The 26,914-nt window shown below is 41.4% G+C and overlaps 2 protein-coding genes across 3 annotated transcripts; both read left to right on the forward strand.

The window, feature by feature from the left end:
- Positions 1 to 1,632: 1,632 nt before the first annotated feature.
- SPP1 (secreted phosphoprotein 1) lies at positions 1,633 to 4,595 on the forward strand. The gene is made up of 6 exons (XM_036382357.1): positions 1,633 to 1,686; positions 1,787 to 1,837; positions 2,735 to 2,839; positions 2,991 to 3,035; positions 3,302 to 3,556; positions 4,005 to 4,595. The coding sequence occupies exons 1-6, from the start codon at positions 1,633 to 1,635 to the stop codon at positions 4,476 to 4,478; spliced, it is 984 nt and encodes a 327-aa protein (XP_036238250.1). The 3' UTR covers positions 4,479 to 4,595.
- A 501-nt stretch (positions 4,596 to 5,096) lies between these two features.
- Positions 5,097 to 26,801, forward strand: PKD2 (polycystin 2, transient receptor potential cation channel). 2 transcript variants are annotated; one of them, XM_036382356.2, is made up of 15 exons: positions 5,097 to 5,487; positions 10,529 to 10,642; positions 13,193 to 13,326; positions 13,685 to 13,935; positions 14,199 to 14,423; positions 15,344 to 15,572; positions 17,050 to 17,220; positions 17,631 to 17,812; positions 18,761 to 18,881; positions 20,714 to 20,812; positions 21,132 to 21,253; positions 21,889 to 22,006; positions 22,268 to 22,431; positions 23,215 to 23,362; positions 24,120 to 26,801. In XM_036382356.2, exons 1-15 carry the CDS (start codon positions 5,097 to 5,099, stop codon positions 24,351 to 24,353), a joined length of 2,703 nt encoding a protein of 900 aa, XP_036238249.2. In that variant the 3' UTR covers positions 24,354 to 26,801. The 2 variants fall into 2 exon arrangements, with proteins under 2 accessions (XP_036238249.2, XP_036238248.1); XM_036382355.2 differs by having other exon boundaries at positions 5,435 to 5,487; positions 22,271 to 22,431.
- The last annotated feature ends 113 nt before the right edge of the window (positions 26,802 to 26,914 follow it).

Below are 26,914 nucleotides of genomic sequence, written 5' to 3' on the forward strand. Positions count from 1 at the left end.
GTAGAACAGGCATGCCCTGAAGCCCTCCTACGCGATACCAAACAAACACTGTGCATTCAACAGACCTGCTGGTTAATGATCTCGCTCATAAGTAATGTTTCAACCTTAGAATGGTTTATGTTTGCTTCAAAAGCCACAAAGCCAAGGAGGAAGTGTAGGAGAACGTGGGCAGGACAGTGGCCACAAGCCTCATGACCTCATCTTTTTCCACCACACGGGGATTGGTGGCTATGCTTGGGACAGAGTTTAAATTCCCAGAGCTCAGAGATGTCAGGCAGCAGGGGACGAGGGGAGAAAGGCAGAGCTGCTGGAAGCCAGCTGTCTGGAGCTGCTGCTGGGATCCCTAAGAGTGCTCTTGTTGTGGCTGACTCCTTCAGCACCAAAAAAGGTAATTTTTTATTTCTTTTTACCTGACATGTCCCAGTCCATCTGCAGCTTTAGCCTAGGAAACACCGAGCAGATCTTTGAAAACTGCTTCACTGGGCAGGGATGTTTGATATTTCTCTGTGGAAAAAGGTGTGCTTTTATAGGAGCAAGGTTGTTTAGCAATGCCAGGTATTGCACATAATCACAATTTTAAATTTGTGTACTGAGAGATGTTGGGAGAAGGTTACTGAAAACCCTGCCACTGAATCATGCACCAGAAACTCAGAGCTAGTGCTTGAACACAGAAAGCTTTCTCCCTCCTGTAATCGCTGCCTGCCAGTGTCCTTGTCTCTCCTGACAGGCTCACGGTTTGTGCTGCACAATCCTGATTGATGGGACAGTGAATGGGATACACTTCTCTGTGAAACTTGAAATTGCAATACCTCAATTAGAGTGTCCTGTCTCAGGGTCAGCCTTACTAATGCATTTAAATGTCCCAAGCAGCTTTCTTTTCTGCTGTGATTTACCAAAATTCTGAATGACTCTTGTTCATCAGTAAATTGGTTTGAATTCTCAGCGATTTTCCTTATTCTGGGAACTGGTCAGTAAGCACTGAAGTTTACTGCAGCTCTCCTAATTTCAGCAGGAATCAGTTATTTATTAAATTGCTGTGGGAGCAGCTATTTCACCTAATCTCTTGTTTGGAAACACAGGTTATTTTGTTCTAACTTCTGGATGGGGAAATGTAGATCTATCAATAAAAGCAGTTTATGTTCATGTAAACTGACTTTACTCAGCAACTCAAGTTAATAACCCTAAAACCTAGTTTCAAAATAGCTGACAATACAAATTGCTTGCCTTAACCTGCCTCTTTTTCAAAACAATTGTGTTAAATGAATGAAGATAAACCAAAGCTGGTATTTATAACAGTTTTTCACAGAGCTTTTCCTTTGCCTATGCAAGTCAGTAGACAACAGGGGTCAGTTCACCTTTTCAGTGTGGTTTTTCTCACCACTGCTCAGCTCTTTTCAGCATTGTTTCAAAATTCTTGTAGCTTTTTGAGTTGCTAAATCATTACAAGGTGGGTGGGAGGTGGTGATGGAGGATAGAAGAAATAAAATTAGCATGGGCAAGTTGAATCCATAGCAGGGACCTGGTCTTGGCATAGTTAAGTATACAAAGATAAAGGAAAAGCCTATAGTGTTTTTGTGGTATTTTACTTTATTGACTTACTGTTCCAAAATATTTTCTAGGTAAAATATCACAATGAAGGTGGTAGTTCTGTGTTTATGCCTTATCAGCATCACAGCTGCATGGCCAGTGAGTAAATCACAAACACTATCCCCAGCACTTGCATTATTTCCTTCGCACATCAGTGAGAAACACTGATAAATGTTTTTTTCTCTTTTCTCCCTTCAAGGTGATTCAATCCAAGCAGCATGCCATTTCTGCCAGCTCCAAGGAAAAATATGTAAGGTCATTTTATCTTTCTGTTAGTTTTCTTTGATAAGTACTTTTTGATTTTTGTTTCTTTGTTTGTTTTCCTCCAAAACACATTTTCTGGTACTTGTTCTATGATTGTAGATGCTTGCAGAACATGTCCTTACCTGGCTATTATGAGCTAGTTTTAAAGCAGAGAGCCACTGATGTCCACAGACTTTTTCCTGTATCATGTGTCTGTTGTGGACTTTCATTATTCTATCTCCAGACCAGCACTGGAAGTCTTTTTTCTTAATGAAAAATGTGTTAGCTGTTAATTAAAAAGAGAAAGGGACTGCAGTATGGCAAAATTACTATAACCCGTATTCGTTACTGTGGATCAGATGTCAATATTTGGTGTTGGAGGAGCACCTTAATCCAATATCCTATTTATTTTTTTGAGTGGTGTAAGTGAACTGCATTTAGTCTTGTTATATAGCTTTTTGATCCATTCCCCATTGCTAGCTGTTACCCTTGTAAAATCAATTCTTGGCTCTGAGAGCCAACTACTGCATTTAGTTTAGAGTCTTCATGAGGTGGGAGATAAATCACCCTCCAGAAAGGGCCTAAGAATTAGAAGAAGCAATGATTGTTAGACATAACTCCAAATTCAACTCAATAAAAACAAGCTGGAGAAACTGATCTGAATTTGCCCAGGCTCTGCCAGTGAGAGAGGCACATCTCTCTATCTTATCTATCTATCAGTGTTCATCTGGGATGATGGCTTGTTCTGAGTCCTCTTCCTACTGCAATGAACAGCTGAGGACACATCCCATACAGAAGGACTAGGTACTGCAGATGCGGCATCTGCCTGAAAGAGCAGGTTGGGATGCAGCAGTTTTGCCTGTTCCTTTGAGGATTAACCCCTCCTTTTCATTTTTTCTTTAAGGACTCCAGGGGCCATCACTTGCATAAGTATCACAATGACTATGTGAATTCTCAGTCTCAGGAGAGTCAGCAGCACCCACAGAGTGACCTGGCATCATCTCAGCAGGTACAGACACCTAACTGGAAGAGAAAGCAGAACATCTTTCCATGCCAATATTTGCAAGTTATGATTAAGTGCTTAAAGAATAGTCAACATGCTGATCAGCTCTACTGTATGTGCCTTTGTGTACTAACATTGAGCTTTGTGTTGCTTTCAGACCCTTTACTCTTCAGAAGAAAGTGTGGATGTCCCAGAACAATTGGTAAGTGTTTTGAAGGACAGCATGTCTGTTGAATGCTGTAAGGCAGCCAGTGTGGAGCAGCTCTCATTTTCCTCACCCAAGTGTGGTTCTTGCAGTAACATCTCTCCTGAAATAAAACAAAGCTCCAGGCAGGGGGAGGGGAACTCAGTGCAGTGCCTGCACATAGCTCCTCAACAGTGCCTATGCCCTGGGCCAATAGGACAGGTACCAGTCTGCACCTCTCACATCCATGTTCATTTGCCTGATGTGTAATAAATGTTTTCCAGCACTTTCCTGATGTGTCAAGCAAGAGCCATGAAGATGTGGATGATGATGATGATGATGACAATGATTCCAATGACACGGATGAATCTGAAGAGGTTGTCACGATTTTCCCCACAGACATTCCAGTAACCGAACCATTCCCCACTTTTTCTTTCACCCGGGGAGACAATGCTGGCAGAGGTGACAGTGTGGCCTACAGGATGAGGGCAAAAGCTGCACTGTTGAAGTCTATCAAACTCCACAAAGCTACCAAAAAGGTGAATAGCATTGACCAGTGGTGTTCATGTTCTTGGAAATGGGGAGTGAACTTGGAAATGGACATGGCATTTTGTTTCATAGGGGTTGCTTTAGAAAACTGATATGGGGGAAGTAGGCATAAGTGAAGGAATGCATTTCCTTTCTCTGGATACCACAGATCAGGGGTCTTGATGACTGCCAATGCACTGGGGCAGGAGTGCAACTTGCTGATACAAGCTGTGCAAAACTGCAGTTTGCACTGCACACATGAAATCTGAGGCCAGGAGCAAATGAGAGTTTCTCATGTGAAAGGTTCATGTAACTCCATAAAACACCAGAGTATCTCCAGGCAGAGGTTCATCATGCAGGCTTTGAGCAACCCTGCAGTCCAAGCAGCCTGCATTAGTGCAGCACTTGATGAACCTCCTCCTCAGGAGTGACAATGGCTCTTATTCTGCTCTCTAACAGCTCATCTATGATGCGACTGAGGAAGATGAGAGCGACATGGATGCAGACAGCCAGCGCTCTGTCTCTCGGGAGGATTCTGCTTCCCGCAGGTCCCTGAGGAAGCACGCCAGAGGCGTGGTATGGTCTGACCAGAGCCACGGGCGGGACAGCAGCGAGCAGGACAGCGACCCGCATGACCGGAGCTTAGAAAACGACAGCAGGCCCAAATCCGACAGCCACGAGGCAGAAAGCGACAGTAGCAAGTCTGGTACGAGAGGGGACAACCTCTCGAGTGTGGAAAGCAGGGAGAGAGGGGACAGCCACCCGAGTGTAGAAAGCAGGGAGAGAAGGGACAGCCACCCGAGTGTAGAAAGCAGGGAGAGCCGGGACCGCGTGTCAGCTGAGCTCTCTGACCATATCAGCCGCCAAACGCTGGAAAGTGCCGAGGATTCTCAAGATCGTCACAGCATCGAAAGTAACGAAGTCACCCTTTAAAAGGAGATAAAAATAGTATTTCCCATCTTTTCCAATCTCTACCTAAGGGAAGCAGGGAGTAGTTTCATTTCGGAGAACTGTTTGTTAATGTAGTTCGCGTGGTGACTTTTGGGGTTTGGGGCGGTGCATGGCCCCTGGGCTGTGCCGGCGGAGGCGGTGGGACACGGCGGGCGAGCGTCGCCTCTCGGGCACGCTGCTCTCTGCGCTGCCGAGCGGTGTTTTGCTGTAAATGGAATTAAATAAAACCTCAAAACCCTGTACCTGCATTATTATTCACTGGGGCTTGGACCGAGCCGGGGGAGCTTTAATACTTCTTCTTAAAATGATGTGAAATGGCTGTTCCTCACAAATTTAACCAGTACAACCTCTTCGCGAGGCCTCCTCGTACTTTCGCCGAGGATGAGCGGGACTCCAAACACCCAGCGCCGGCCCCTGCACCGTTACCGCACGGGCGGTCCGGGCCTGCCCTGGAGAGTGGAGGGAGGCGTGGGAGGAGGCGAAGGACGGCGGGAAGGAGGTCCCGCCGCCGCTCCCGCCGCGAGCCAGGGGGACTACATCTCCCTCTGTACCGCGGGCTTTCCGCCAGAGGGCGGGGAAGGGGCGGCAGCGGCGGGGCCGATGGCGGGCGGCGGCGGCTGCCGGCGCGGCCGGGAGCAGCTGGAGCTGGAGCGGCTGGGGCAGGCGGCGCGGGCCGGCTCCTGCCCGCCATCGCCGCCGCTCTCCGTCTGCTCGAGGCAGGCCTGGAGCCGGGACAACCCGGGCTTCGAGCCTGAAGAGGACGCGGCGGCGGCGGCGGGGCCGGTGCTGGAGATGGACGTGGAGTGGGGCAGCGGAGCCGCGTCGTCGCTGGGCAGCGGCACGGGGGGCCCGGCGGGAGGCGGGCGGCGGGCGCGGCGGGGCCCCGCGGGGCGCGGCGGGGCCGAGGGGCCGGGCCGCCTCTCGGGGCCGCCCGACGGGGCCGCGCCCCGCAGAGCGGCCTGGGCCAAGCGCCTGGCGCGGAGACTGCGAGGTGAGAGGGCCCCGGCCGCGCACCCCGCACACTGACCCGGCTCCTCAGGCGCGGATGCCGCTTCCTGCGCGCTGTAGAGTTGTTTGTAGTCTCTCCTCTGTAGCTGCTTGTAGTCCTCCTTTCCCTCTGCCCGTGTCCTTTTCCATCCTCTGTCTCTATGTCCCCATCTCTTCGTGCACATCTGTCTTCCGATCCCCGTCCTGGTTATGGCCCCCAGCACACGCAGATGCACCCCCATCTCGCTCCTTCCTTTCCCCACCTCTCTGCCTCCCAGGTCTTATTCCTGGCTGCTTTCCGTGTAAGACACTCTTGCACAGGGGAAGTTTAGGTTGGACATTAGGATTAATTTCTTCACAGAAAAGGTGGCATTAGAATGGAAGGCCCAGGGAGGTGGTGGAGTCATTGTCTCTGGAGGTGTTTAAGGAAAGACTAGATGTGGTGCTCTATGCCACAGTCAAATTGACATGGTGATGTTGGGTCATAGGTTGGACGTGATGATCTCCAGAGGTCTTTTCCAACCTTGGCTTTCTGCCCCACCACCAGGTCTTTGGAAGTTTGGGGCAGAATGCTTGTGCTTCTTTTTCAGCAATACTCCATTCTACAGAAGTGGTTAGGATGGGGTGGGATACTTAGAGTGGGCTGCTGGGAAGGTGTTTGATTCACTTTTCTTTTTCTGCAGTATTGTGCAGTGCCTTGGTGCTGCCCTTTACAGTCAAGTGCTGTCTGCTGTTACACAGCTGGTGACCAGGGACAGAGTTGGAAGCAAAACTGAGCACATAGCATGTGAACATTTGAAGTGTCATTAAAAGCTTACTGCAGTAACTTCCTGCTGATCTCACCTTGTACAAGGTTGATTTGACAGCAGCAGAGAGAATGCTGGATGGGGAGTCCTTTGGATTTAAGGTTGTGAGAACACATTGAAAACCCTCCTTTCTTTTCATAGAAGCTTAAAATGTCAGCTTCAAACTACAAGGATTTTAAACAGAGCGTTGGTTTAAGTGTCGGGTAAAATCTTTACTGCACGGGCAGTCCGGGTGCCACCAAGGCACTGCACAAAGCTGCAGAAAAAGCAAACCATATTTAGAAAATAAAGATTCTTCTTCTGAAATGTGGATTTTCTGAAGATAGTAGATAGTACTACAGTTACTGGCTGCCACAGCATCAATGGAACTATGAAAACAAGCTTGACTTTAAGGAAGGATTTGTACCTTCTCTGATTTTCATGTGAATTCAAAGATTGTTTGCTGTAATGATTTCTCTAGCTTTGGCTGTATTGCACTAAAAGAAATCCCTCTTGTACATTGCAATATCTTAGTGGTATGCAAGTCAGACTTGCAGAGATTATGGAATAGAGCATGTTTTCTTTTTAGCAGATTTTATAGGGACCATGTTCAATGACCCAAGTCACTTCATAACAAGAAACCAGAATAACCAGGAAAAACTACCAGTAATAATTGTGTTGTGCATGAATTGGCACTGTGCTGTTTGGAGTCTCCAGTAGAGTGTTTGTTTTAGTCCATTGCTTAGATGTACAATTGCCTAGGAAAAGAGCTGCTTCACATGGAGAAAGTTAAGTCCTTTTATAAAAAGTTTTACAAAGTTTTGATACTTCAAATGCTCCCTTCATCTTAGTTGTTGCCAAGAAGGAGCCTCCTCTGCATGTTTTCAACTGTGGTGAAAAACAGCAATGTTTGTACATGAGGCGAATGTGAGTGACCTGGTGGTGACCTGGCAGGTGTTGCTCCTGTTCCATCTCTGTTGTGATTTGTGCAGTAGTACTGAAAACAGTTTCTGTTGATTCCTGACCTCCTTCTATAGGCAGTGTAGCTAAAGTTACTGTAGTCGACAGATCCTTTTCTGGCTCTTTGATGAGAATGTTGCCATAAATTCCTGGGCACAGTAAATGTCTGGGTGAGACTTCGGTACTGTGGAGGTGCTGCAGGGTGCTGTACTTCTGTGGAATAGGTAACCCCTTATCTGAAGAATGTGATCCCTGTGCTGCACAGTTTAAAGGGCTGATTGCAAGCCTGACATATTATTGGGCACTTGAAGGATAACTGCAGGTTTACTATGGGGAAGAATACTCCACGGTTCTTTAGATATTCCATGGATATCCATGAGTATCTTTGAAGACTGGAAATGGTGCATTCAATTTTATTTCAAGGACTACAGGGAAGTTGGCATAGATTTATTTAATAGAATTGCATCTCACTAGACAGAATTCAACAAGAGGGAGCAATCCTTTGGGTATCACAAGTGATAGAGTCACCATGGCAGAAAAGATGCCAGTTAGTATTGAAGGATGTTCAATGACAGATTGCACTTTACTTGCCATGAGTTATGAAAGAAAAATGCAGAGAGGATTTAAAGTATTGGGATTTTGCTAATTGCTGTAACAGGAGTTACTAAGTGAATAGAACCAACTATCAGTAGCTGAGGTTCTTTATGTGGATTCTGTTCAGATTCTAACATGAATGTTTGTGAAATGCCTTTAGTTCCTCTAGTTTTACAGATCTCTTCAGCAAATATCCCATATGCTGAGACAAGAGGGACTGATTATTCTACTCTGTTAAGGAGGAAGTTACCAGAAGTTTTGATGGGTAAAAACAAGGTGTATTTCCAGAGCCAGCCTGGAAAGGTAGCCCTGCCTTGTAGAGCTGTACTTGGTCACCCAGTGCTGCCATGTCCTCATGTCTGTCATCACTGATGTGTGTTGGGCATTTCTTGAAAGGTTTTCTTAGTTATTGTTACATAAAGGTACAAAATACCCGTCCCAGTCATTCATTAATTGATACTTTCATGAAGACAGCTACATACAGAATGAGTATGAGCAACTGCTAGTTGCAGATTTATTTGATAAAAATACACAGATTATGTCAAAAAGTTGATGAATATCAAATGTATATAAGAAAACAAAACAGTTTTGTTGTTTGCAGCAGATGTAAAATCCAGCACTGCTTACCTCTACTATGTTTGATGCATCTAAATCAATATTCTAACAAGGGAAAAGGGAAATAATATATTTATATTGCAAAAATGTTACAGCTAATGAAAGCTCCAAGCTAGCTCATTAAGCACAAAAATCGTTGTGTGATCCCTGGTGCTGTTTAGTTGGATTTTTTCTTTGCTGTAACTTTCTGTTCTTTGCTTGATTCCTAATGGTAGTCTAATATGACAGAGTTTGAGTTTGGAAACTTTCTGCTTCTGCTCACCACATATCTTATTGGTGAGTAATTGCTGACAGCCAGGACTTGGCTTTCTCGCCAGCTTAGCTCACTGGCTTTTCCAGCCTTTTCTTCCTCTCTTCCATAATACCTTCCTGCCTTTATTATGAAGGCTGATAGTGCAACGTAGTGCTGTGCTAGAGGCTGAATTTATTGTTATAATAATTAGTGACTCAGTAAATGTTCTTGGATTTGTGTTTTTGTCTTCAAGAATGACGTAATGGGGAGGATTTGGCATTCAGCATAGTAAAGTTGCAGTCTTTATCTGCACATTTTCAAACTTGGCCTTAAAGAACAGCTTTGGAAAAGCTCTCCTATTTGGGGGCTGACGCTAGGGAAGGCCCTAAGTTACCAATTAAACCACGTGAACAGAGATTAATGCTTAAACTGTTAGTGCTTGCTGTGCCCATGCAAGAGAGGTTTCCAGGTTTATGTCACAACTTAAAAATGTGGTAGCTGAAAGGCTTCAAGAAACATCTAAGACATTTTTTTTCTTATTTATGCAGGTAGAGTTAAGAGCTTCCTTATTCCCATCTCTGTTAGCAAACAAAGGTGTGCAGCAGGCAGCTTAGCCCATTGTCTTAGCCTTACAGCAGTGGTTGCAGATTGACTGAACTCATGCTTCATTGTCACGTTTATAATGCGTTTTGGCTGTCCCTTGTTACTGTTCCATTTCAAATTACTGTGGTATGTTTGATGGACCCAGGATTTTTCCTAGGGAGTTTGAGGTTACTACATTTCCATCTACTGAGAAGGTAAAGGATGTTTTGAAAGGTTAGGGAAAAGGATGGAAGTTTACTGCAGTTCTGTAGGAGTGAATTTTTAGTTTTAAATGCTTTTTCACTGATCAGAAACTGAGGTCAAATTGCCTTACTTTAGGTTTAAATGTAGAGAAGCTCCATGAAGGGAACAGTCTGAGCAACAGCAGCTGTTCCCAGCTTTTTTTCTATTCTGTACTAGGCATAGGAAATAAGGATGGTGATTGTTAACTGCATTTTGTTTCGAGGTGGTTGTTCCTTTTAAAAGACTCTATTTAGAAGATCCTTTTGCTTTTTTGTTACTCACTTGGAAGAGATCACCAAAGTTGAATAGTTTCTCTCCCTGTCTTTTTGGGAATGTCAAGCATTATATGAAATGAGGACCAGGCAAAAACAGTTCAGCTGATGCAGTTGCTCAAGCTGACAGCTAGACTGTACAGCAATTGCTCATTTAGGCTGCTACTGATGTTTAATTGATAACTCTTTGTTGTGCAGGGAAAGAAACCATGCAGAAATGCTCACCAACATCCCTGCTATGTCCCCTGCCTATCTGAGAGAGGAAGGTTATCATACGGTGTTTTAAAAATAAATTTGACTCAAGTATCCTCCTTTCATGTAGAAAATTAAGACTGCTTCTAAAGGCTCAATCATGAATGTGCATTTTCATTCATTGAACAATGATTTGCATGTTCAAAAGATAACATACCAAAGCACTGCATTTCCATTTCTTGAAGGATGGCTGTCTGTGCATGTCTCTGTATGCTTGTATCTGTTTTTATACCATGTGGTTCTAAGCAACAGTATTTCTGCAAATCTTCTAAAGATTCTGTTAGAGTTCTGCTGAACTGTTCCTAAATTATTATGGTATCTCATTGATAGTTGATACTGCCTCAGGCCCCATTCTGTCTGCAAACAAAACTTGTCTTTCTTAAACTTAAAATCCATAGAAGAACTTGCAGCAATGACAAAGGTTAAGCTTTCAACACCACTTACTATGTCACTTGTGTATCTGTACCAGACATCTGTGCACATCATTATATATATCTTTTTCCTTTTAAGGTCTGTGGGGGACAAGACTCATGGAAGAGAGCAACACCAGCAGAGAGCAGTACTTGAAAAGTATTTTACGGGAGCTGATCACATACATGGTTTTCCTCGTGGTCCTTTGTGTCTGTAAGTACTATTCAGCACCCGTGCATCCAGTTCTGTACTACCTGCTTGTTGTGATTCCAGAAAGGAGGTTGTTTGATGTGGGAGAATAAATAGACAGGTAGGCAAATACTTGGAATCAAATATTTCTCTTTTTTCTGCGCATGGGCTGTAGCTTGAGACTGAAAATACTACAATATACAATACTACTTTCTGCATCTTAACAAGCTTAGAATCTTCAGGTAGGATGATAATAGACTTATTCTTTGTTTTTAGAGAGCATTTTTTTATTGTAGTACCACATTGCAGTGTAATACTTCTGCTACGCTTTTTGAAATCACTGAGAAGAAATGGTAAATGAAGAGGAGGAGTTAGCCATCCAGGACAAATAATTGAATCACCACATTTGAAGTTCATTAGCAAGGTTATATACAGATCACAGCTGGAGACTTCTGTGGTTTGTGCCATTTGTTGTCTTGATACCATATGAAGTATCATAACACTAAAGAACACAGAACATAGTAATATTAAATTTACAATGCAAGAAAGAACTTCTTGTGGAGTTACAAAATATCTGTTTTATTTGTTTGCTAGGGAGAAAACCAACAAAATTGCACATTAAGTTAGTGTATCTTTAGAAAGCCAGTATGTTTCAAGTCTCTAGTTTTTAGTGTGAGCAGTTCTGCCCTAAATGGCTGAAATGCTGGTGGTGACTCTTGAGTTGCCATTTATGATCAGTTTTAATACAACAAAGTGTTGTTTTAAATTTTTGTGAGAGGGAATCTCAGAGTGGAAAAGCAAAGGCAAAACTACACTGGTAGACTGTCTCTGAGAGCAAGTCTGCTCTGCTTGAATGTAACAGAATTACTAAAAAGCCCAAATTTTGTACTATTGACACAACTGTTTTGATGTTGTACTGCAGGCATGTTTATATATTAAATATCATGGTTTTTTCCTTCCTGAGTAATTTAAGAGTGCTTAGAGAAGGTTTATGAACAAAGCAGTGCAAGGGTGCTTGTGGCTGGCACACTGTAGCACTAGGAGAAATGTTGCAGCAAGGGGTGTGCTTTAAAGTGAGATTTGTTTCAGCAGGAGAAGTTTGACTCTTAACAGGCTGTTAACTGTTTGTTTTGCTACAGAAAAAGATTTTTGCTAACAGAATAAAGGAAAAATGTAGTGTGTTAAATATCTGGAGATATTGCTAACTTATTAGTATTTTTTAAGTATCCTTTTTATTTTTCACATAAGCAATAACTGGAGGTCAGTCTGGTCTATGGCTTGGCATGCCCTAGGAGAGTGCTGCCCACTGCAGGCTAAATGCTGTGAGCATTTCTTGTTCTCTTGTTGTTTGGAGAGTAATGTTTAGAGAGAATCCAGGTATTGCACAGTCACGTGATATATTCCATGTGCACAGCAGAACTCTATTAAAAATAGTTTTTGCTCTCTGGTTGTTAAGGGAAGCAAAAAATTTATAAATTTTATACAATTACCAAAACTGACAGTGATTGTTCAGTGTAGGCCTAATCTTTCAGATTCCTCTGAGTTTTAGCCATAGAGTGGTTCAAGTATTTACAGGTGGTAACAATACCTATCGGCAGTGGAGAGACAGGGGCATCTGAGCTTGGATCAGAAGCCCATTTTATTGAGAATATAAGGCATTTATATATGGTTTTACTGGTATGGCACTTCATTAAGATTCTATTTTTGCTAACAATTTCCCATTGGTTACACATTCTTCATGACATCACATCACTTGGTAACATTATCTTATCACAAAAGTTTCACAACATGTCTCTTGCTCACTTCTTGCCCAGGGAGAATTTATCTGTGTTTGTCTCTCCCAAGGCTTCTGCTTGATCAGGCCTAGGATATCAGGCTCCTTTATCAGTTCCATTGTACTCTGTTTTATTCCCCATAAATACCCATGCCAAAGACTATTTCCTCAACCCATCTTAGTTTTGTACATCATTTTATAATTTATGCTCTGTGGCCCTCAGCCATACCTTTGGCCCTGTGTGAGGAAAAGGAGTAATATAGTCATTTATTTTCTGTGGGGAGTTTCTCTTAAAGGCACTGCACATCTGTACTGGATGTTCATTGCTTAATCCATGTCATTCCCAGTGCCCTGCAGTATCCTGGTTGACTGTCATTATCTGCTCAAGCAGAGCATAGTTGTCCTGAGGTCTTTGTGCCATCTGTGCCAGTTCTCCATGCATGCCTTGGATAGCACAAGCCACCTAAAAAGGCCCCACCTGCCTCTCTTCAGGCTGCTGAATTTTTTTTCCTTGAGGTTTACTTTGGTAGAAGCATTAATAATAGAATGAGATGTGGAAAGGAGAAGAGAGTATTATAAATTGATCGATCAGTCTACCTTCACTGCTTTTTGTATTTTAATCACAGTTGACAGATAAATGCTGCTTGGTCTGGATTTTGTTTTGGAGCTTAATAGTTCCACTACAAAATCTGTACAAATTCAACCTGATTCATTCAAAACAAATAAAGGCTTTTGTTGGTTTTTTTTTTTCCTCTTTCTTTTATTCCTTTATCTCTCACTCCTTACCAAACCTTCTGCAGTGACTTATGGGACAGTGAGTTCCAGTATGTACTATTATACAAGGGTTATGTCACAGCTCTTCCTGGAAACACCTGTGTCAAAAACAGAGAAAACTGATTTCAAAACTTTGTCCACAATGGATGACTTCTGGAAGGTAATCTAAACCCAAGTTTTTATATCTCTGTTGCTGTGGTTTACTGGTATTGTCATGAACCTTAAATTTAACCTTTAGAATCTTTTTTCCTAACGTGGTCATGCTTGTGCATGAAAATCTATGTGCACAATGTCAAAGCTATGGAACAAAGTAGGCCTTTAATATGTGAAAATTTAGAGCTCAAATAATGTTGGTGGGGCAGGGTAGGGCAAGTTTGTAGGATGTCTTTGGAGGGCAGGTAATAGTAAAGTCTTATGTCAGAGAAATTATTAACTGCAATTCTAACACTTCTGTGGAATGAAGATCTACAAAAACAGTGCTGGCAGCATGCAAACTGAAGTTCTGTCATCCTCCTCAGTTCACAGAAGGCCCTTTGTTGGATGGTCTTTACTGGGAAATGTGGTACAACAACAAAACCATGGCAGAAAACAAAAGCTTCATTTATTATGAGAACCTGCTCCTAGGAGTGCCTCGCATTCGGCAGCTGAAAGTCAGAAATGGTTCGTGCTCCATACCTGAAGATTTAAAGGAGGAAATCAAAGACTGCTATGATGTCTATTCTGTAGCTAATGAAGATACTGCTCCTTTTGGACTCCGGAATGGAACTGCGTACGTAGCATTCCTGTAGATACATACTCATTTTTTATATACTTGTCACCCATTTTTCTATCTTAATTTTACAGTGTTAGTCAAAGGAACTTTGTAACTTCTTTCTCTGAGGTTACATCAAAACTTTGTAGCAAGGACCCTCCGAATTAAAGTATATTTAATAGCTAATGCATGTTTTTTGGTCAGGTTTTGTTGGTGTCTGTTTTATTAATTGTAAGTTGAAAGTGGAAAGACCAATGTGCTCTCTTTCACTTCTGAACTAGCTGGACATACACCAATGAGAAGGATTTGAATGGCAGCAGCCACTGGGGCTTGATTGCCACATACAGCGGGGCTGGTTATTACCAAGACCTCTCGAGGACCAGAGAAGTGACAGCTCTGCAGATTGCAAGCCTGAAGGAGAACCTGTGGCTGGACAGAGGGACCAGAGCAGCCTTCATTGATTTCTCTGTGTACAATGCAAACATCAACCTGTTCTGCGTGATCAGGTATGAACAGAACCACAACAGTGTTCAGTTGCACAGTGTGGGTTGTAGACCTGGGGTTTTCTTGTGATGGCTTTGTTTTGGGGACATCGGTGTATCGGTGATATTTTTGCCTGATGTCCCGGAGAAATGATGAGGATCCTCCATGGATATCAGAAGACTAATTAATTAATTTATTATACTATATTATTCTATATTATATTACACTATATTACATCTAAACTGAATCTGCACAAGCACCCAACTGCACAGAATCTTGTGACTGTCTGCTGACTGACAGTCTGCACGTGTGCTTGGCCCTGATAGGCCAAGGGAACAAAACACCATCACTTTGGGTAAACAATTTCCATATTGCATTCTACTTTGGCACAACACAGGAGCAGCGAATGAGATAAGAATTGTTTTGATCATTCTTTTCTCTGCTTCTCTCACTGCTTCTCTCAGGTTCAGAGAATGTGAATCCCACATAGGTGAGTGTATGTTTTGTGTAAAAGAGACAACTGAAGTGCCATACCTCCCTGTCAAAGAAGTGAGACTCCTCATGGAGTCTGTCCTGGCTTTCCTGGTGACACAATGCCTTGGGTGCAGTTTGCAGGAGACCTTTCTAGAGAGTTGGCATATTCAAGTAAATACATGGGTATAGAGCATCAGGCTTTGGTTTAGACAGAATGAAACAGGAAGAGATGAAAACAAATCTTTCAGTCTCTGTTTCCTCACCGTTACTGAAAGGCTTTGAGTTTTAGTCAAAAGTCAGTGTGGTTACGTTTACAACTTTTGTGTGGTGTGAAAAATCGGAATCATATGTGGGTTTGTTTCTATTATTTAGATAATTATACAAATAAACCCAAGTGTCCTTTAGTAGTGCTTTTCATCAGTTCATGTTAAATTAAATTATTTTTTTCTTTGCCTTTTTTTAAATGCAGGTTGCTAATAGAATTTCCAGCCACTGGAGGCCTGGTTACATCTTGGCACTTTCAGCCTGTGAGGCTGATTCATTACATCTCCACTTTTGATTTTTTCCTGGCAGCCTGTGAAATGTCCTTCTGTCTTTTTGTTCTGTATTATATGGTGGAAGAGGTCTTAGAAATTCGCATTCATAGACTGCGCTACTTCAGAAGTGTTTGGAATTGCCTTGATATCCTTATCATTGTGGTAAGCAACCTTTGTAATCAGGCTAAAATTGCTTTCTAAAGTGCACTTTGTAGGAGACATGAATTACTCAGTGTTCCTGTTGTGGTTTTAAAGTACAGGACCATCATTAGGAAGGATACTTCCAGACTATTAGGCTATTCAGTCTGAATATGACAATTTTAGTCTGTGTTGCAATGTTGGTATGTTTCACAAAGTTGGTTGTTCTGTCTTCAGTGCTTTCAGCCTGGTGCAAAGGTAGAGTATTTGTCCATCATGCATTTTCAGTTTTTGTTTATACAGACTTTTACTGAAGGTGACAAACTTTCCCTCCCTTCTACATATATGGTACAGACTATTGCACAGGCTTTCAAATAAGAAGATCATCTGCTTTAAAGAAGTGATTTACATTTCAAGGAATGGGACTTGGATTTGAATATGTTTGCAAAGAACCATGAGGAGATTTATCTTGGTATTAAATACTCACCAGCTAATACCAAGTTTGAAGAAGTGCCTCAGAATTGTAGAGTGCTAGCAGCTGTCTAGGTTAAGTGGACAGCGTTGCACATTAGTAATCTTAGTGTGCCAGAAAATATGAACTTTGGATATAAAGCTGCATAATATAATTCTCTCTGGACTCAGATCAAGCTGTGCTTACCAAAAGTATACAAGCCAGAAATGCTGAAACAGTTCCAGTCCCATACTTGTTTTGTATCTTCAGGCTTGGATTAATCAGAAGTTTCAAGTCTTGAAGCCAGTATTTGTAATCCAGGGAAATATTACTTGCATCACAGTGCTTTGTAAATGAAGGGCTGCTTAGGAGGATGTTTACATGAACTGTCTGCTGTTTTTTACACTTAAAGGTTGGGCAGGGAAAAAATGCTTTGCTGTTACAGTCAGTGAAGACTATTCAAGTGTGAGTGTAAAATTCAGTTCACACAAGAGGTCAGAATTCTATGTTTATGCGTTGCCTGAGGGGTATTGTTTAAATGTAGGATTATGTACTTACGACTCTCTATATGTGGTGAAGTGTTCACATACAGTAATGAACAGCCCATTTGCAGAAGTGAAAGCAACAAACCTCTGTAGTAAAACTGCAGCTTCTTTGCTGTTGCTTGTTCTGGGCAATACTGCTCAGTCTGTGCTCTAGAGAAACTGTAGTACCTTTTTGGCTACTGCTGTCTTTCTGTTCTGTGTTCTTTTTCACCTTTGTTTGAGTTGTCATATTCTCTTCCTTACATTTTCTTCTCTGCGACAACATCACTTCTGTAATCCTGCTAGGTGCCACTGTCATCTTGTTCTTCACAAACAGTGGCAAGGAAATGACTTTTAAATCTTTTTACTCCCAGACTTTTTGTCTGTTGTCCAGGACTATAATGGTTTTATTGTGAAATGCATGAAGTTCTGCATATCTTAACTTTATCTGACATAAATGTCTCAAACAATTTGTTTTAAAACCCTAATTACTTTTTGTAAATTTGTGTGTTTCTTTTGTCCTCAGCTGTCTGTGGTAGCTATAGGAATTAACATCTATAGGACATCAGCTGTCGATATGCTCCTGAAGAAGCTGCTGGAAGATCAGAACTCATTCCCCAATTTCGAACCCTTAGCATATTGGCAAATGCAGTTTAACAACATTGCTGCAGTCACTGTGTTTTTTGTCTGGATTAAGGTAATTCAAGACACACATCTTTATTCTACCATTAGAATGTAAGCAGTATTCTGAGTTTCATGAGACACATTATTTTAGGTTTACTCATGTTTCTCGCAAAGTCAATCATGTGAGAAAGTCAGAACAGTGATAACTTCTTGCAGATGAAAAGCTAAGTTGTAATTTGCCACAGGTGTAGTCAGCTCTTGTTTCAGTCTAGAAAAAGTAGTCAGTCCTTGTGTTTTGTCAGCAGACATGTTAAGAAATGTTTTTATTATTCCTCAATTGATAAGTCAGTAATTCTTACTGGGTACTGCTTTGTCTCTAGCCATGTTAAAGACATCTCATGTAAAAGAGTGGAGAGCAATTATGTTAAGAAATTGTCTTCCTTCACTTTTCAGCTTTTTTCTTTGTTTTTTTTCTTTTAACAGCTTTTCAAATTTGTTAACTTCAACAGAACGATGAGTCAGTTATCCACCACAATGTCTCGCTGTGTCAAGGATGTAATTGGCTTTGCCATTATGTTTTTTATTATTTTCTTAGCATATGCTCAGTTGGCCTATCTTGTCTTTGGCACTCAAATTGATGACTTCAGCACTTTCCAAGATTGCATGTAAGTACAGGTATAAAACACGGAAAGAAGATTTTGGTGCATTGGTGAATCAGTTACTTTATCAGAGGCAAATCCTGTGATGTCCATCTAAGCAGATAAGCTGCAGGCACACTGCTGTTGAGTTAACCTGGTAGGAAACACATTTTTATAACATTTTTATCTCTGTGTTATTGCTGTCAGAGCAGTAAGCTAAAAATGGCAGGGCTGGGTTGGTGTGATATGATTTTTACAGGGGTTGGTTACATTCCTAGATAAAGCAATGACTCCATGTTCAGTGGTTAAATGCTTATTGAAATACTGGATGCATAATAAGGTTTGTTCCTGATGGTGTTCATAGTTGCTTGACTCAGAGTCCATCTTAGACAACCACAAAATTTATAAGTATCAGGAATCCAGGAGAGAGAGAGAGAGGACTTAATATAAGACTGCTAATCATTTTTTCCTTGATTGATTTGGTGCAACACAACCTGATTGTAACTGAGGAAATTAATAGGTTGTTCAGTCACTGATTTCCCCTGCTCCCTTACTCTGGGGCAGTGTTGCAAGGAGTTTCTTGCAGAGAAGTGAAGGAACTGGAAATATGCTGATGGTACCATAAATTGCCAAGCTTCTTCCGGCTTAGAGGGAGAGGGTTGGGGTTGTATGTGTGTGGGGAGTGGGTCTAAGAGCTTCACAGTAGTAATTGTTAGTTTGCTCTTCTTCCTGTTGTGACCAAAAAGGAGAAATAACCCCCATGGTTTTGTTCTGTGTGTGGCACCTGACTGTGAGTTGGGTTATGCCTATAAGATGTGCTTGATTAACCGTTTTTGAAGACCCTGAGAAAGTGTTACAAGAGTGCAGATCTCTCTGCAGCCTATCAGTCACACTGCTAGAATAAAATAGTTTGAAAATCATTACACAGCTCCAGTAATATTTTCTTCAACTCCTGGATGTGTTTTGTTTTTTAAGATTTACTCAATTCCGCATAATTTTGGGAGACTTCAACTTCACAGAGGTTGAAGAAGCTAATCGAATTTTGGGACCTGTTTATTTCACTACATTTGTGTTCTTTATGTTCTTCATTCTTTTGGTATGTACACTTTGTTTATATGGGGTGTGTCAGTGGCTGTTTTTGCATTACTTGTCCTTTGATTCCTCCTGCTACTTTTGGGGCTTTTTCTGATAATGATGAGTGTACGGTCCATGAAGGGGCCTGATTGCTGCATGGCTGGTCACTACACTCTTTCCTGTTTTTCCTCATTTAAAATTGATTTGCATAGTATATTTTTTGTCATTCTCATGTAATGATCCACATTTTTAATTTATTATTATTATTAATTTTATTTCTAAAATCTGAATAGTGCCTGGTTGTCAGATACAGCAAGGCTGTGTCTTTTGGTGAAAAGTAGCTGTACTGTTCCATGCAGTCTCTTGATTCATAAAGTGCTCTAATGTGTGGCTGGCTGGGTTTACAACAGCTTTGTTCTTGCATGCCCCACACAGCTTTGCCTGCTGCAAGAGCATGGTTCTTCAGCAGTTCTGTATCATCATAATTTTTAGTGTTATTTAGTGACCCTCATACTTAGTGCAGCTTTTTGTTACTGTTTGAGATGAGGAGGAATGGCATTCAGATTTTATTTGTGGGAAAATACTTCATCTTGGATGAAGTTCACTGATAAGGATGCAGAGAATTTTAAATCTTTTGTGAGGAATTTAAATGTTTGGTGAGATGGACCAGGATTCAATGGGAAAATAACAAATGTGTCACTATGTGCCAAAGGTTCACATAAAGCAGGTTTCCTATTTGCTTTGTAGCACCTAAAGTGTTCCAGAGGAATGGTCTAGTGTCCAGCAAGGGAAAGAAATCTCTTTTTTCTAAGGGGCAACAGAAAAGCACTGAAAGGTGAAGTCAGAGCAGGTTATCCAAAATACTCACTATAATTTGTGTGTTTTTTAATATCATTTTGTCTGAATGAAATGTTGATGCAAATCCCTTGAGACCAGTCTGAGACCTGGAAATTCAGTTAGGGAAGATGGGCAGAAAGCCCCAACTCTTAAAGCTGGGCAAAATAGCAGCAGAAAATAGCACAACAGTGAATTGTCAAGTTACCTCTTACTTCTCTGGTGTTGGGCATGAATGCATAAAGATACGGCACTGAAAGACTGTTCCAAAGCATGTTTTTTTAAGTCCTTGAGGAAACAGAGGATAACATTGCCTTTCTACATTGAGCATGCCAGTAAATTGAGTAACTCTTCTTGAATATGCAATTTGTAATTCAGTCATTCAAATTCAGTTTACTCCATGTCTAGCAGGAGCCTTTCAGCAATGACAGCATGGTTTGATTAAGTTACATGCTTGGCACAGAGTTAGTGAGACCAATATTTTCTCCTTTCTCTGTACAAGAAAGAGCTCTTTCCATAAAAAGAGCTGGTGCCATAAATGCCAAGGGCCTGATTTTAAGCTTTTTGATTTTATCTTTAGTTTGAAATGCTAGCAGAGCTGTAACTAGATAAGAACATTTGTTTTGTGCTGATTATTACAGGATGAGTAGTTAACTTGATTCTTCAGGCATTTTTGTTGCCAGCCGTTTTGCCTGGATTAATTCACAACTGTTACCTGTGTAAGTTTTGCTTTGCAGGGTTTACTGCCACTTCTGTGTGTAGCTGTGAACTGTCTCTGGAAAGGAATTCTTCAGTTATGTTAATAACCAGTGATGTTGATTAAAATTTGTTATATTGCAGCGCATCATATTTCAATATCAAGCTCTGGATGTTAGTTTCATTTTAAACAGATCATCATTTTCTTCTGGCCTTTTGAAACAAAATCCATGTTAAGGTCTGCAGAACAAGGTCATAGGAGTAGTAGGGCTCAGTCCTGTTGAAATTTGAAATTTCAACACTTTTGTTTTCTCTTATGAACAGAACATGTTTTTGGCCATTATCAATGATACCTACTCTGAAGTCAAATCAGATATGGCACAGCAGAAGGCAGAAATGGAATTGTCTGACCTTATCAGGAAGGTAAATGCTTTGTTTGTTTGACATCTTATTCGTCACATCTGAACTTATTTCATAAAATACTATATAAACTGTACAAAGTAAAGCTGGCAGCAGCTGGTGAGAGTACACATCTCAGTTAAAATAAATTAATCTGAGCTGAGTGTAAATTAAATGAGTGAAAACTTCCCATCACAATATATTTCAGTCATCTGAGACTTTGCCTTGAATGATCACACTGAACACACTGAATGAGATTATACAGTAGCTGATTTCTGTAATCAATAAACTTACTAGAAATCTCGTTTCATGAGAAACAACAGAATTTTACTTTCTCTTTTAGGGCTACAACAAAGCCATGATCAAACTTAAATTGAAGAAAACTACTGTTGATGACATTTCAGAAAGTCTGAGACAAGGTGGAGGAAAACTCAATTTTGATGAACTCCGGCAGGATCTCAAAGGGTAAGGGAGTTCTTACTTCTTATCTTGAATAGTATACCCAGGGACTTGTGATGTTAACTTTTTGATGTGATTTTCCTCTAGCAGAAGCACACTAATGTGGATAAAGACACACACCGGAGTGTTTTTCTCGCATTATGGCTGGTGTTGGCATCGCATACCAGAGAAAGGTTTTTGGGGCTCTGGGGCCCAACCTCCTTGAATTTCTGTGTTTTGGGGAGAAAAACACAGAAATCTCTGAGGAAGAGATTTCTCCTCAGAAATCTCCTCAGAAATGACAGAAACATTGCCATTTCCTCAAAGGTCTCCTCAGAGACCTTTGAGGAAATGGTAATGTTTCTGTCAGACTACTGCAGGAGTTTGTGGACAGTCGGGAGTCCAAGGCAAGGGTACAAATCAAGGAGATATAGAAAGGAGTTGTGAAGGAGAAGTGTTCAATGTTGGGAAGATTGATGCTTTAACTAATGAAGAATAAGGACTGAGGGGTTTTTATCAGTGTTGTGAATCTATAGGCAACACTGGGATGTCTTTGTCTTGAGGATGAAAGTCTATTTGAAGTGAAATGTTTTCTAATACACAGAGTTCTTTCAGCATCTGAAAAATGGAAAGTGAAGGAACTGCTTTTACTGCCTTTTCAGGAAGGGGCACACGGATGCAGAGATTGAAGCAATATTTACCAAATATGATCAGGATGGGGACCAGGAATTGACAGAGCATGAACATCAGCAGATGAGAGATGACCTGGAGAAAGAGAGGGTGAGCTCAGCATTAGGAGTGGGATGCTGCCAGCATTGTCTGCCAGTCTGCTCCCTGTGCTGGTTTCCTGCCTCAGAAAAATCCTCTTGTCTCCCTTCACTTTTGCTGTCTTTCCTGGCTGGCAGAGCAGAACTGTAAAAAGGCACAGGGGAACTGATAGAGGACAGGAGCTCTTTGACCTTGACACCACCATCCCCCATGTACAGGTGAAGGGTTTTTACGTCTTCTCTCTCTCTCTCTCTGGCTTGTGTTTTCACAAAGGAGGATCTGGACCTGGATAGGAGCTCTCTACCACGTCCTCTGAGCAGCCGCAGCTTCCCCCGGAGCTTGGATGACTCTGAGGAGGATGAGGATGAAGACAGTGGACACAGCTCCAGGAGGAGGGGCAGCAGTTCTAGTGGGGTTTCCTATGAAGAGTTCCAAGTGTAAGTTTATCCTTCTGAGGGGGACAAATCTGCATGTTGAGTTTTGGTTGTTTTTTTTTTTTTATTGTGGGTTTTCTTCTTTGGGTTATATAGTACTCTCTCCTTGATATTAATCAAATTATTTTTAAAAGGAAGTGTTAGGATTTTGTTGTGCATAAGTCACTCCTTTTAGTAGCTTTCAAATAATATCTGAACTGGAAGTGCCTTAGAGAGCCTCATGGGAGTTGGTTAGAATATAGAAAATCAGAATAAACAAAAAAAAAACAGCAACAAAACCCCTGCTCTTAAAACCTTGCCACTGAAAAGTCAGAGAAAAGGGTCATGTTACAATAATGCCAGAAAATACTTTTGTGTTTTTTTAAGTAGTAAACCCTTGAGTTTATTTTAAGTTCAGTGAGAGCTTTAATGGTTGTTTCTGATAAGATTTAAGTTACTCATGAGTGTGTATTTTGTCTGAAGTGATAGAATTCCATATTAATTAATTACAGCAACACTGGCTGAATAAAGAATTATATAACTGGAACCAACAAATTTCCATGATGATGCCCTAAGAGCAGTGAAAGCAGAGTGCAAGATGTACTTTTTTCCCCCATGTGCTTTGCCCCTGTTTTACTTTCTTGCTCTGGTATACCTTAGCCCTCCTGGATGGTAGGTTTGTGGGAAGTCAGAGGCGTGCTTGGATAACAGTGATGTCTCATCCTTGTCTGCTCTGGTGTTGACATGATAGAACGGTGCTGACTGGGCAATGTCCGAGTCACTGAAGCTCCCACTTGTTGCCCCCAGACTCATGAGGCGGGTGGATCGCATGGAGCATTCCATTGGCAGTATCGTCTCCAAGATCGATGCTGTTATTGTGAAGCTGGAAGCCATGGAGAGGGCCAAGCTAAAAAGGAGAGATGTGTTGGGAAGGCTGTTAGATGGAGTGACAGAGGTAAGAAACTCTCTGTGATCTGGTCACAACCTGAATGTCTTCCTTTCTGTTGGCAGTTCTTCCTACTGCCTGGCTTGGCAGGATTGAAGGAGTGGTGGTAAAGAGGAGGTGGTTGCTTTGGCAGTAGGTGAATGATTTCAGTTAGGTGTTAGGAAAACATGAAATTTAAAACATGAAATTTTGGGAACATGATTCAAGATTCAGATATGACAACACGTCTTACAGCACCCCTGTGTCATCATTTAAAACTATGATCTGGACATCAGTGGTGTTCAGTAGTTGCTGAAGCAGCCCCTCCATCCCTTGGTGTCTGTTGGGATTAATGCAATATTTTTTGTGGACTAGTCTGTTAGAGTCTATGGGATCCAGCCCAGTCTGCTCTTATTCTCCTTTGTTACTTCTGGGACTGTGTGTGACAGGTGGGGGAGGTCACTTCTGTCACGGAGGTTACCTGACTTCTGCTGCTTCCCCTTTCACTCTCTCTTTCCTTGAGGGCCCTTTGGAAATGGCCAGTGGGAGAAATGTGTTATTTCTGTAGATGCTAAAATCTGCCAAGTGGAATATGTTGTGCAACTAGGTGGCAGCCTGGGCGTTTAATTTCATCCCTGGAAATAAAACAGTTTGCTGTGGGAGCTGTATCCCCGTTAGCCTATGGAAGTACTCAAGTGGTATAAGAATTTCTTGTGGTTGTATAGGGTTTTGCCTAGACTTCAGTTTGGAAGCTGCACTTCCAGCTTGTGTCTTTTAATGTGTTTAGGATGAAAGGCTGGGCCGGAACAGTGAAATCCACAGGGAACAAATGGAGCAGCTGGTGCGAGAGGAGCTGGAGCGCTGGGAGTCGGACGACACGGCGTCTCAAATGAGCCATCGGCTGGGAACGCCGCTGGGACTGAACGGCCAGCCTCGCTCCAGGAACTCGCGGCCGTCTTCTTCCCAGTCAGATGGTGTTGATGCAGGAGCAGGAAATGGGGGGAACAACATCCATGTGTAGCTTGAGCTTTGTAGGTGATTCCCATGTTTCAGGTCAGTATTCAGTCAGCAAATTCCCCAGCATGAGGGGATCGTTCTGATCAGACCCCTGAGGCCATCTTTCACTGGTGGGAAAAAGTAAATATTCACTCCATAAATCATTTTCAGACCTGCATAAGCCATGTGTAATGCCAGCAGTGAGAGTGTCACCCTTGGAAACAAAAATGCTGGAAACTGAATGGATAGCAAGTGGGAAAACATCTACCAGGACAGAAATCTGATTCCATAAAAATATTATTGGGAACACTTGCACGAGGGCAACAAGCTTCAGACAAAATAATGTGCAGTGGCTGACATACTAAGAGGCTATTAATTTTCTGCTTCCTCTTGGAAAGTACAATTTTTAAAGGCTTTCAAAAGCAAATTTTAAAATAATATGGCATCAGTTTGTCTTATTCATTATAACAGCTGACAGATAAAACAGCACTTTTTAAAAAAAATATGAGTTTCTACTTGTCTTTCTGAGTTATTCTTGGTACACTTAGTATTTTACTTAATTTAAAATATTTTTCCTGTTTTGAGAGGTACATTTCTTTAAGCAGAAGAAAGTGCACTTAGTTTGTACAATTGTAAATTGCATCATTCTGTGGTAGAAACTGAATGCATTATAAGTAGCATTTAGCAAGAAATATTTGAGAACTTCCTCTTCACACCCAACTAACATAATAATTTTCAGTTAAGTTGCAAAGTGCCCGTTTTTTAAAGCTATCTTTTAATGATTTAAGTGTTTCTAGGATAAACATTCCAGAGGTTCTTAGATAAGTACAGCTACTTTGCAGAAAATACATTATTTAAAAGCACACAAAATTGAAAACCACTGAGTTTTCCTTGGGTGTGACGGGGAAAGGGGCAGAGAAGTTTCTGACAGTTGGGAAAATCTGATCTTGTGCCATGTGAAGTTCTAATCACATCTCAACTATGTGGTCTGTATTTACATTTAACTAAACTGCTTGTGAAATGGTTAGCTACATTTCTACATAGACTTTTCTGCCGAGGTGCAGCACAGGATTCCTTTGGGAAGGTGTTTATATTACAGTCACTGATTTTTAGTATTTTTAGTATTCCCTCTGCTTTGTGTCATGGAAGCTTTATTTTTGAAAGGACATGCAACGCTGAAATTCTGTTGGTTTCCTATAGAGAGCTCTGAGGCAGCGTTTGCAGTTTTGCCTAGGAATGTATCTCCATATGTGGAATGCTGGTTTAGGAGGAAGGCTGTCAGTTGTGCTTTTTTCCTGAAGATGGCAGTGTTCTGGTGTGTAAAGACTGAGAGCTGGTGAAAAAGATAATGGAAAGCTGCATAATCAACCACATTAGTAGCGTATGCAGAGGAGAAAAGTCCAGTTTAACAAAGTATAAGTGGCATGTGTTATGTTGGTGCCTTCTGTTTCAACAAGCAGTTAGTACCTCTTCATTCTTGTGGGAGTGCTGCTTAGGCAAAGCTTCCATGTTCCATACCTTCTTGCAATGGCATTGCCTGGATGTGTGGAGTGCCTTTCCTCTAACCAGGGAACTTGCTAAAACTAAATAGAATTCACACCTTTCCGTTTTTGACTTTACGAGAAACCATATGCACAGAAACCTAATTAATGTAAGCTGGTAGAGGACGAAATTCAGTACTGGAATTTCTTAGTAGCTGTGTCTTGGGAACAGAATTATGTAGGAGAACAGGTTGTGGTCCTTGTATGGGTTATTTGGTCCTGTATTGGGAAGAAATTCATACCCTTTCACAAGAGTCCTCGTGAACTTGTGAAAACAGTGCACAGCACAGTGGGGGTAGGGCATTTGTGTAGGGTGAGGGCATTCAGATTAAACCTCGGAAGCCTTTCTGAGGGAAGCTTTTCAGTGTTGAACTGCATTTCTGACTGTAAACAGACCAAAGAGAAACACCAGCTGTACTCATGGCCATCAGGTGTGCAAGGAAAATATAAAATACTATACCAAAGCAATTTAAATATACAGAGCTTTGTCTTTATATTCATATCCAAAATGTGCCTTTCAAAATGTAAATTCAGTCACTCAGTTCACCTTGCATTTGTACTATATGTTTATTATGAAAATGTTTGCATTAATATCTGTATTTGTTGGGGTATATTTCTGTAACATGTCGTTACTTGATAACAAACTTCATCTTGAAGTGCAGTAAGTTTCCATGGGGTACCCATGTGCGTGGACAGTGGGCCTTGCAGTAAGTGCATTGCCACTTGATAAATGTTACAAACATTTTATTGATGCATTTTTCAGTTTTAGATTATAATATCATTTGTCACTTACTAAAAAGGTACAGTTTTTTGCATAGTAATGTACCGTGTTTGGTCTTATTAGGAAGCTGTTAATTATGCAAGTCTTCTACAATGATCAAGAATGAGCACTTTATTTCCTAATAAATATTTTATATAACCTACAAAGCAAATATTGTGCCTACACTTGGTTTGTTTATAATGGAACATGAAGAATCCTGCATTTTATTTGTGTTACTTTTAGCTCATATCCTATTCTCAGATTACCTAATAAAGGGAGTAGAGG

This window comes from Molothrus ater, chromosome 4 (assembly GCF_012460135.2).
Source record: "Molothrus ater isolate BHLD 08-10-18 breed brown headed cowbird chromosome 4, BPBGC_Mater_1.1, whole genome shotgun sequence".
NCBI lineage: Eukaryota > Metazoa > Chordata > Aves > Passeriformes > Icteridae > Molothrus > Molothrus ater.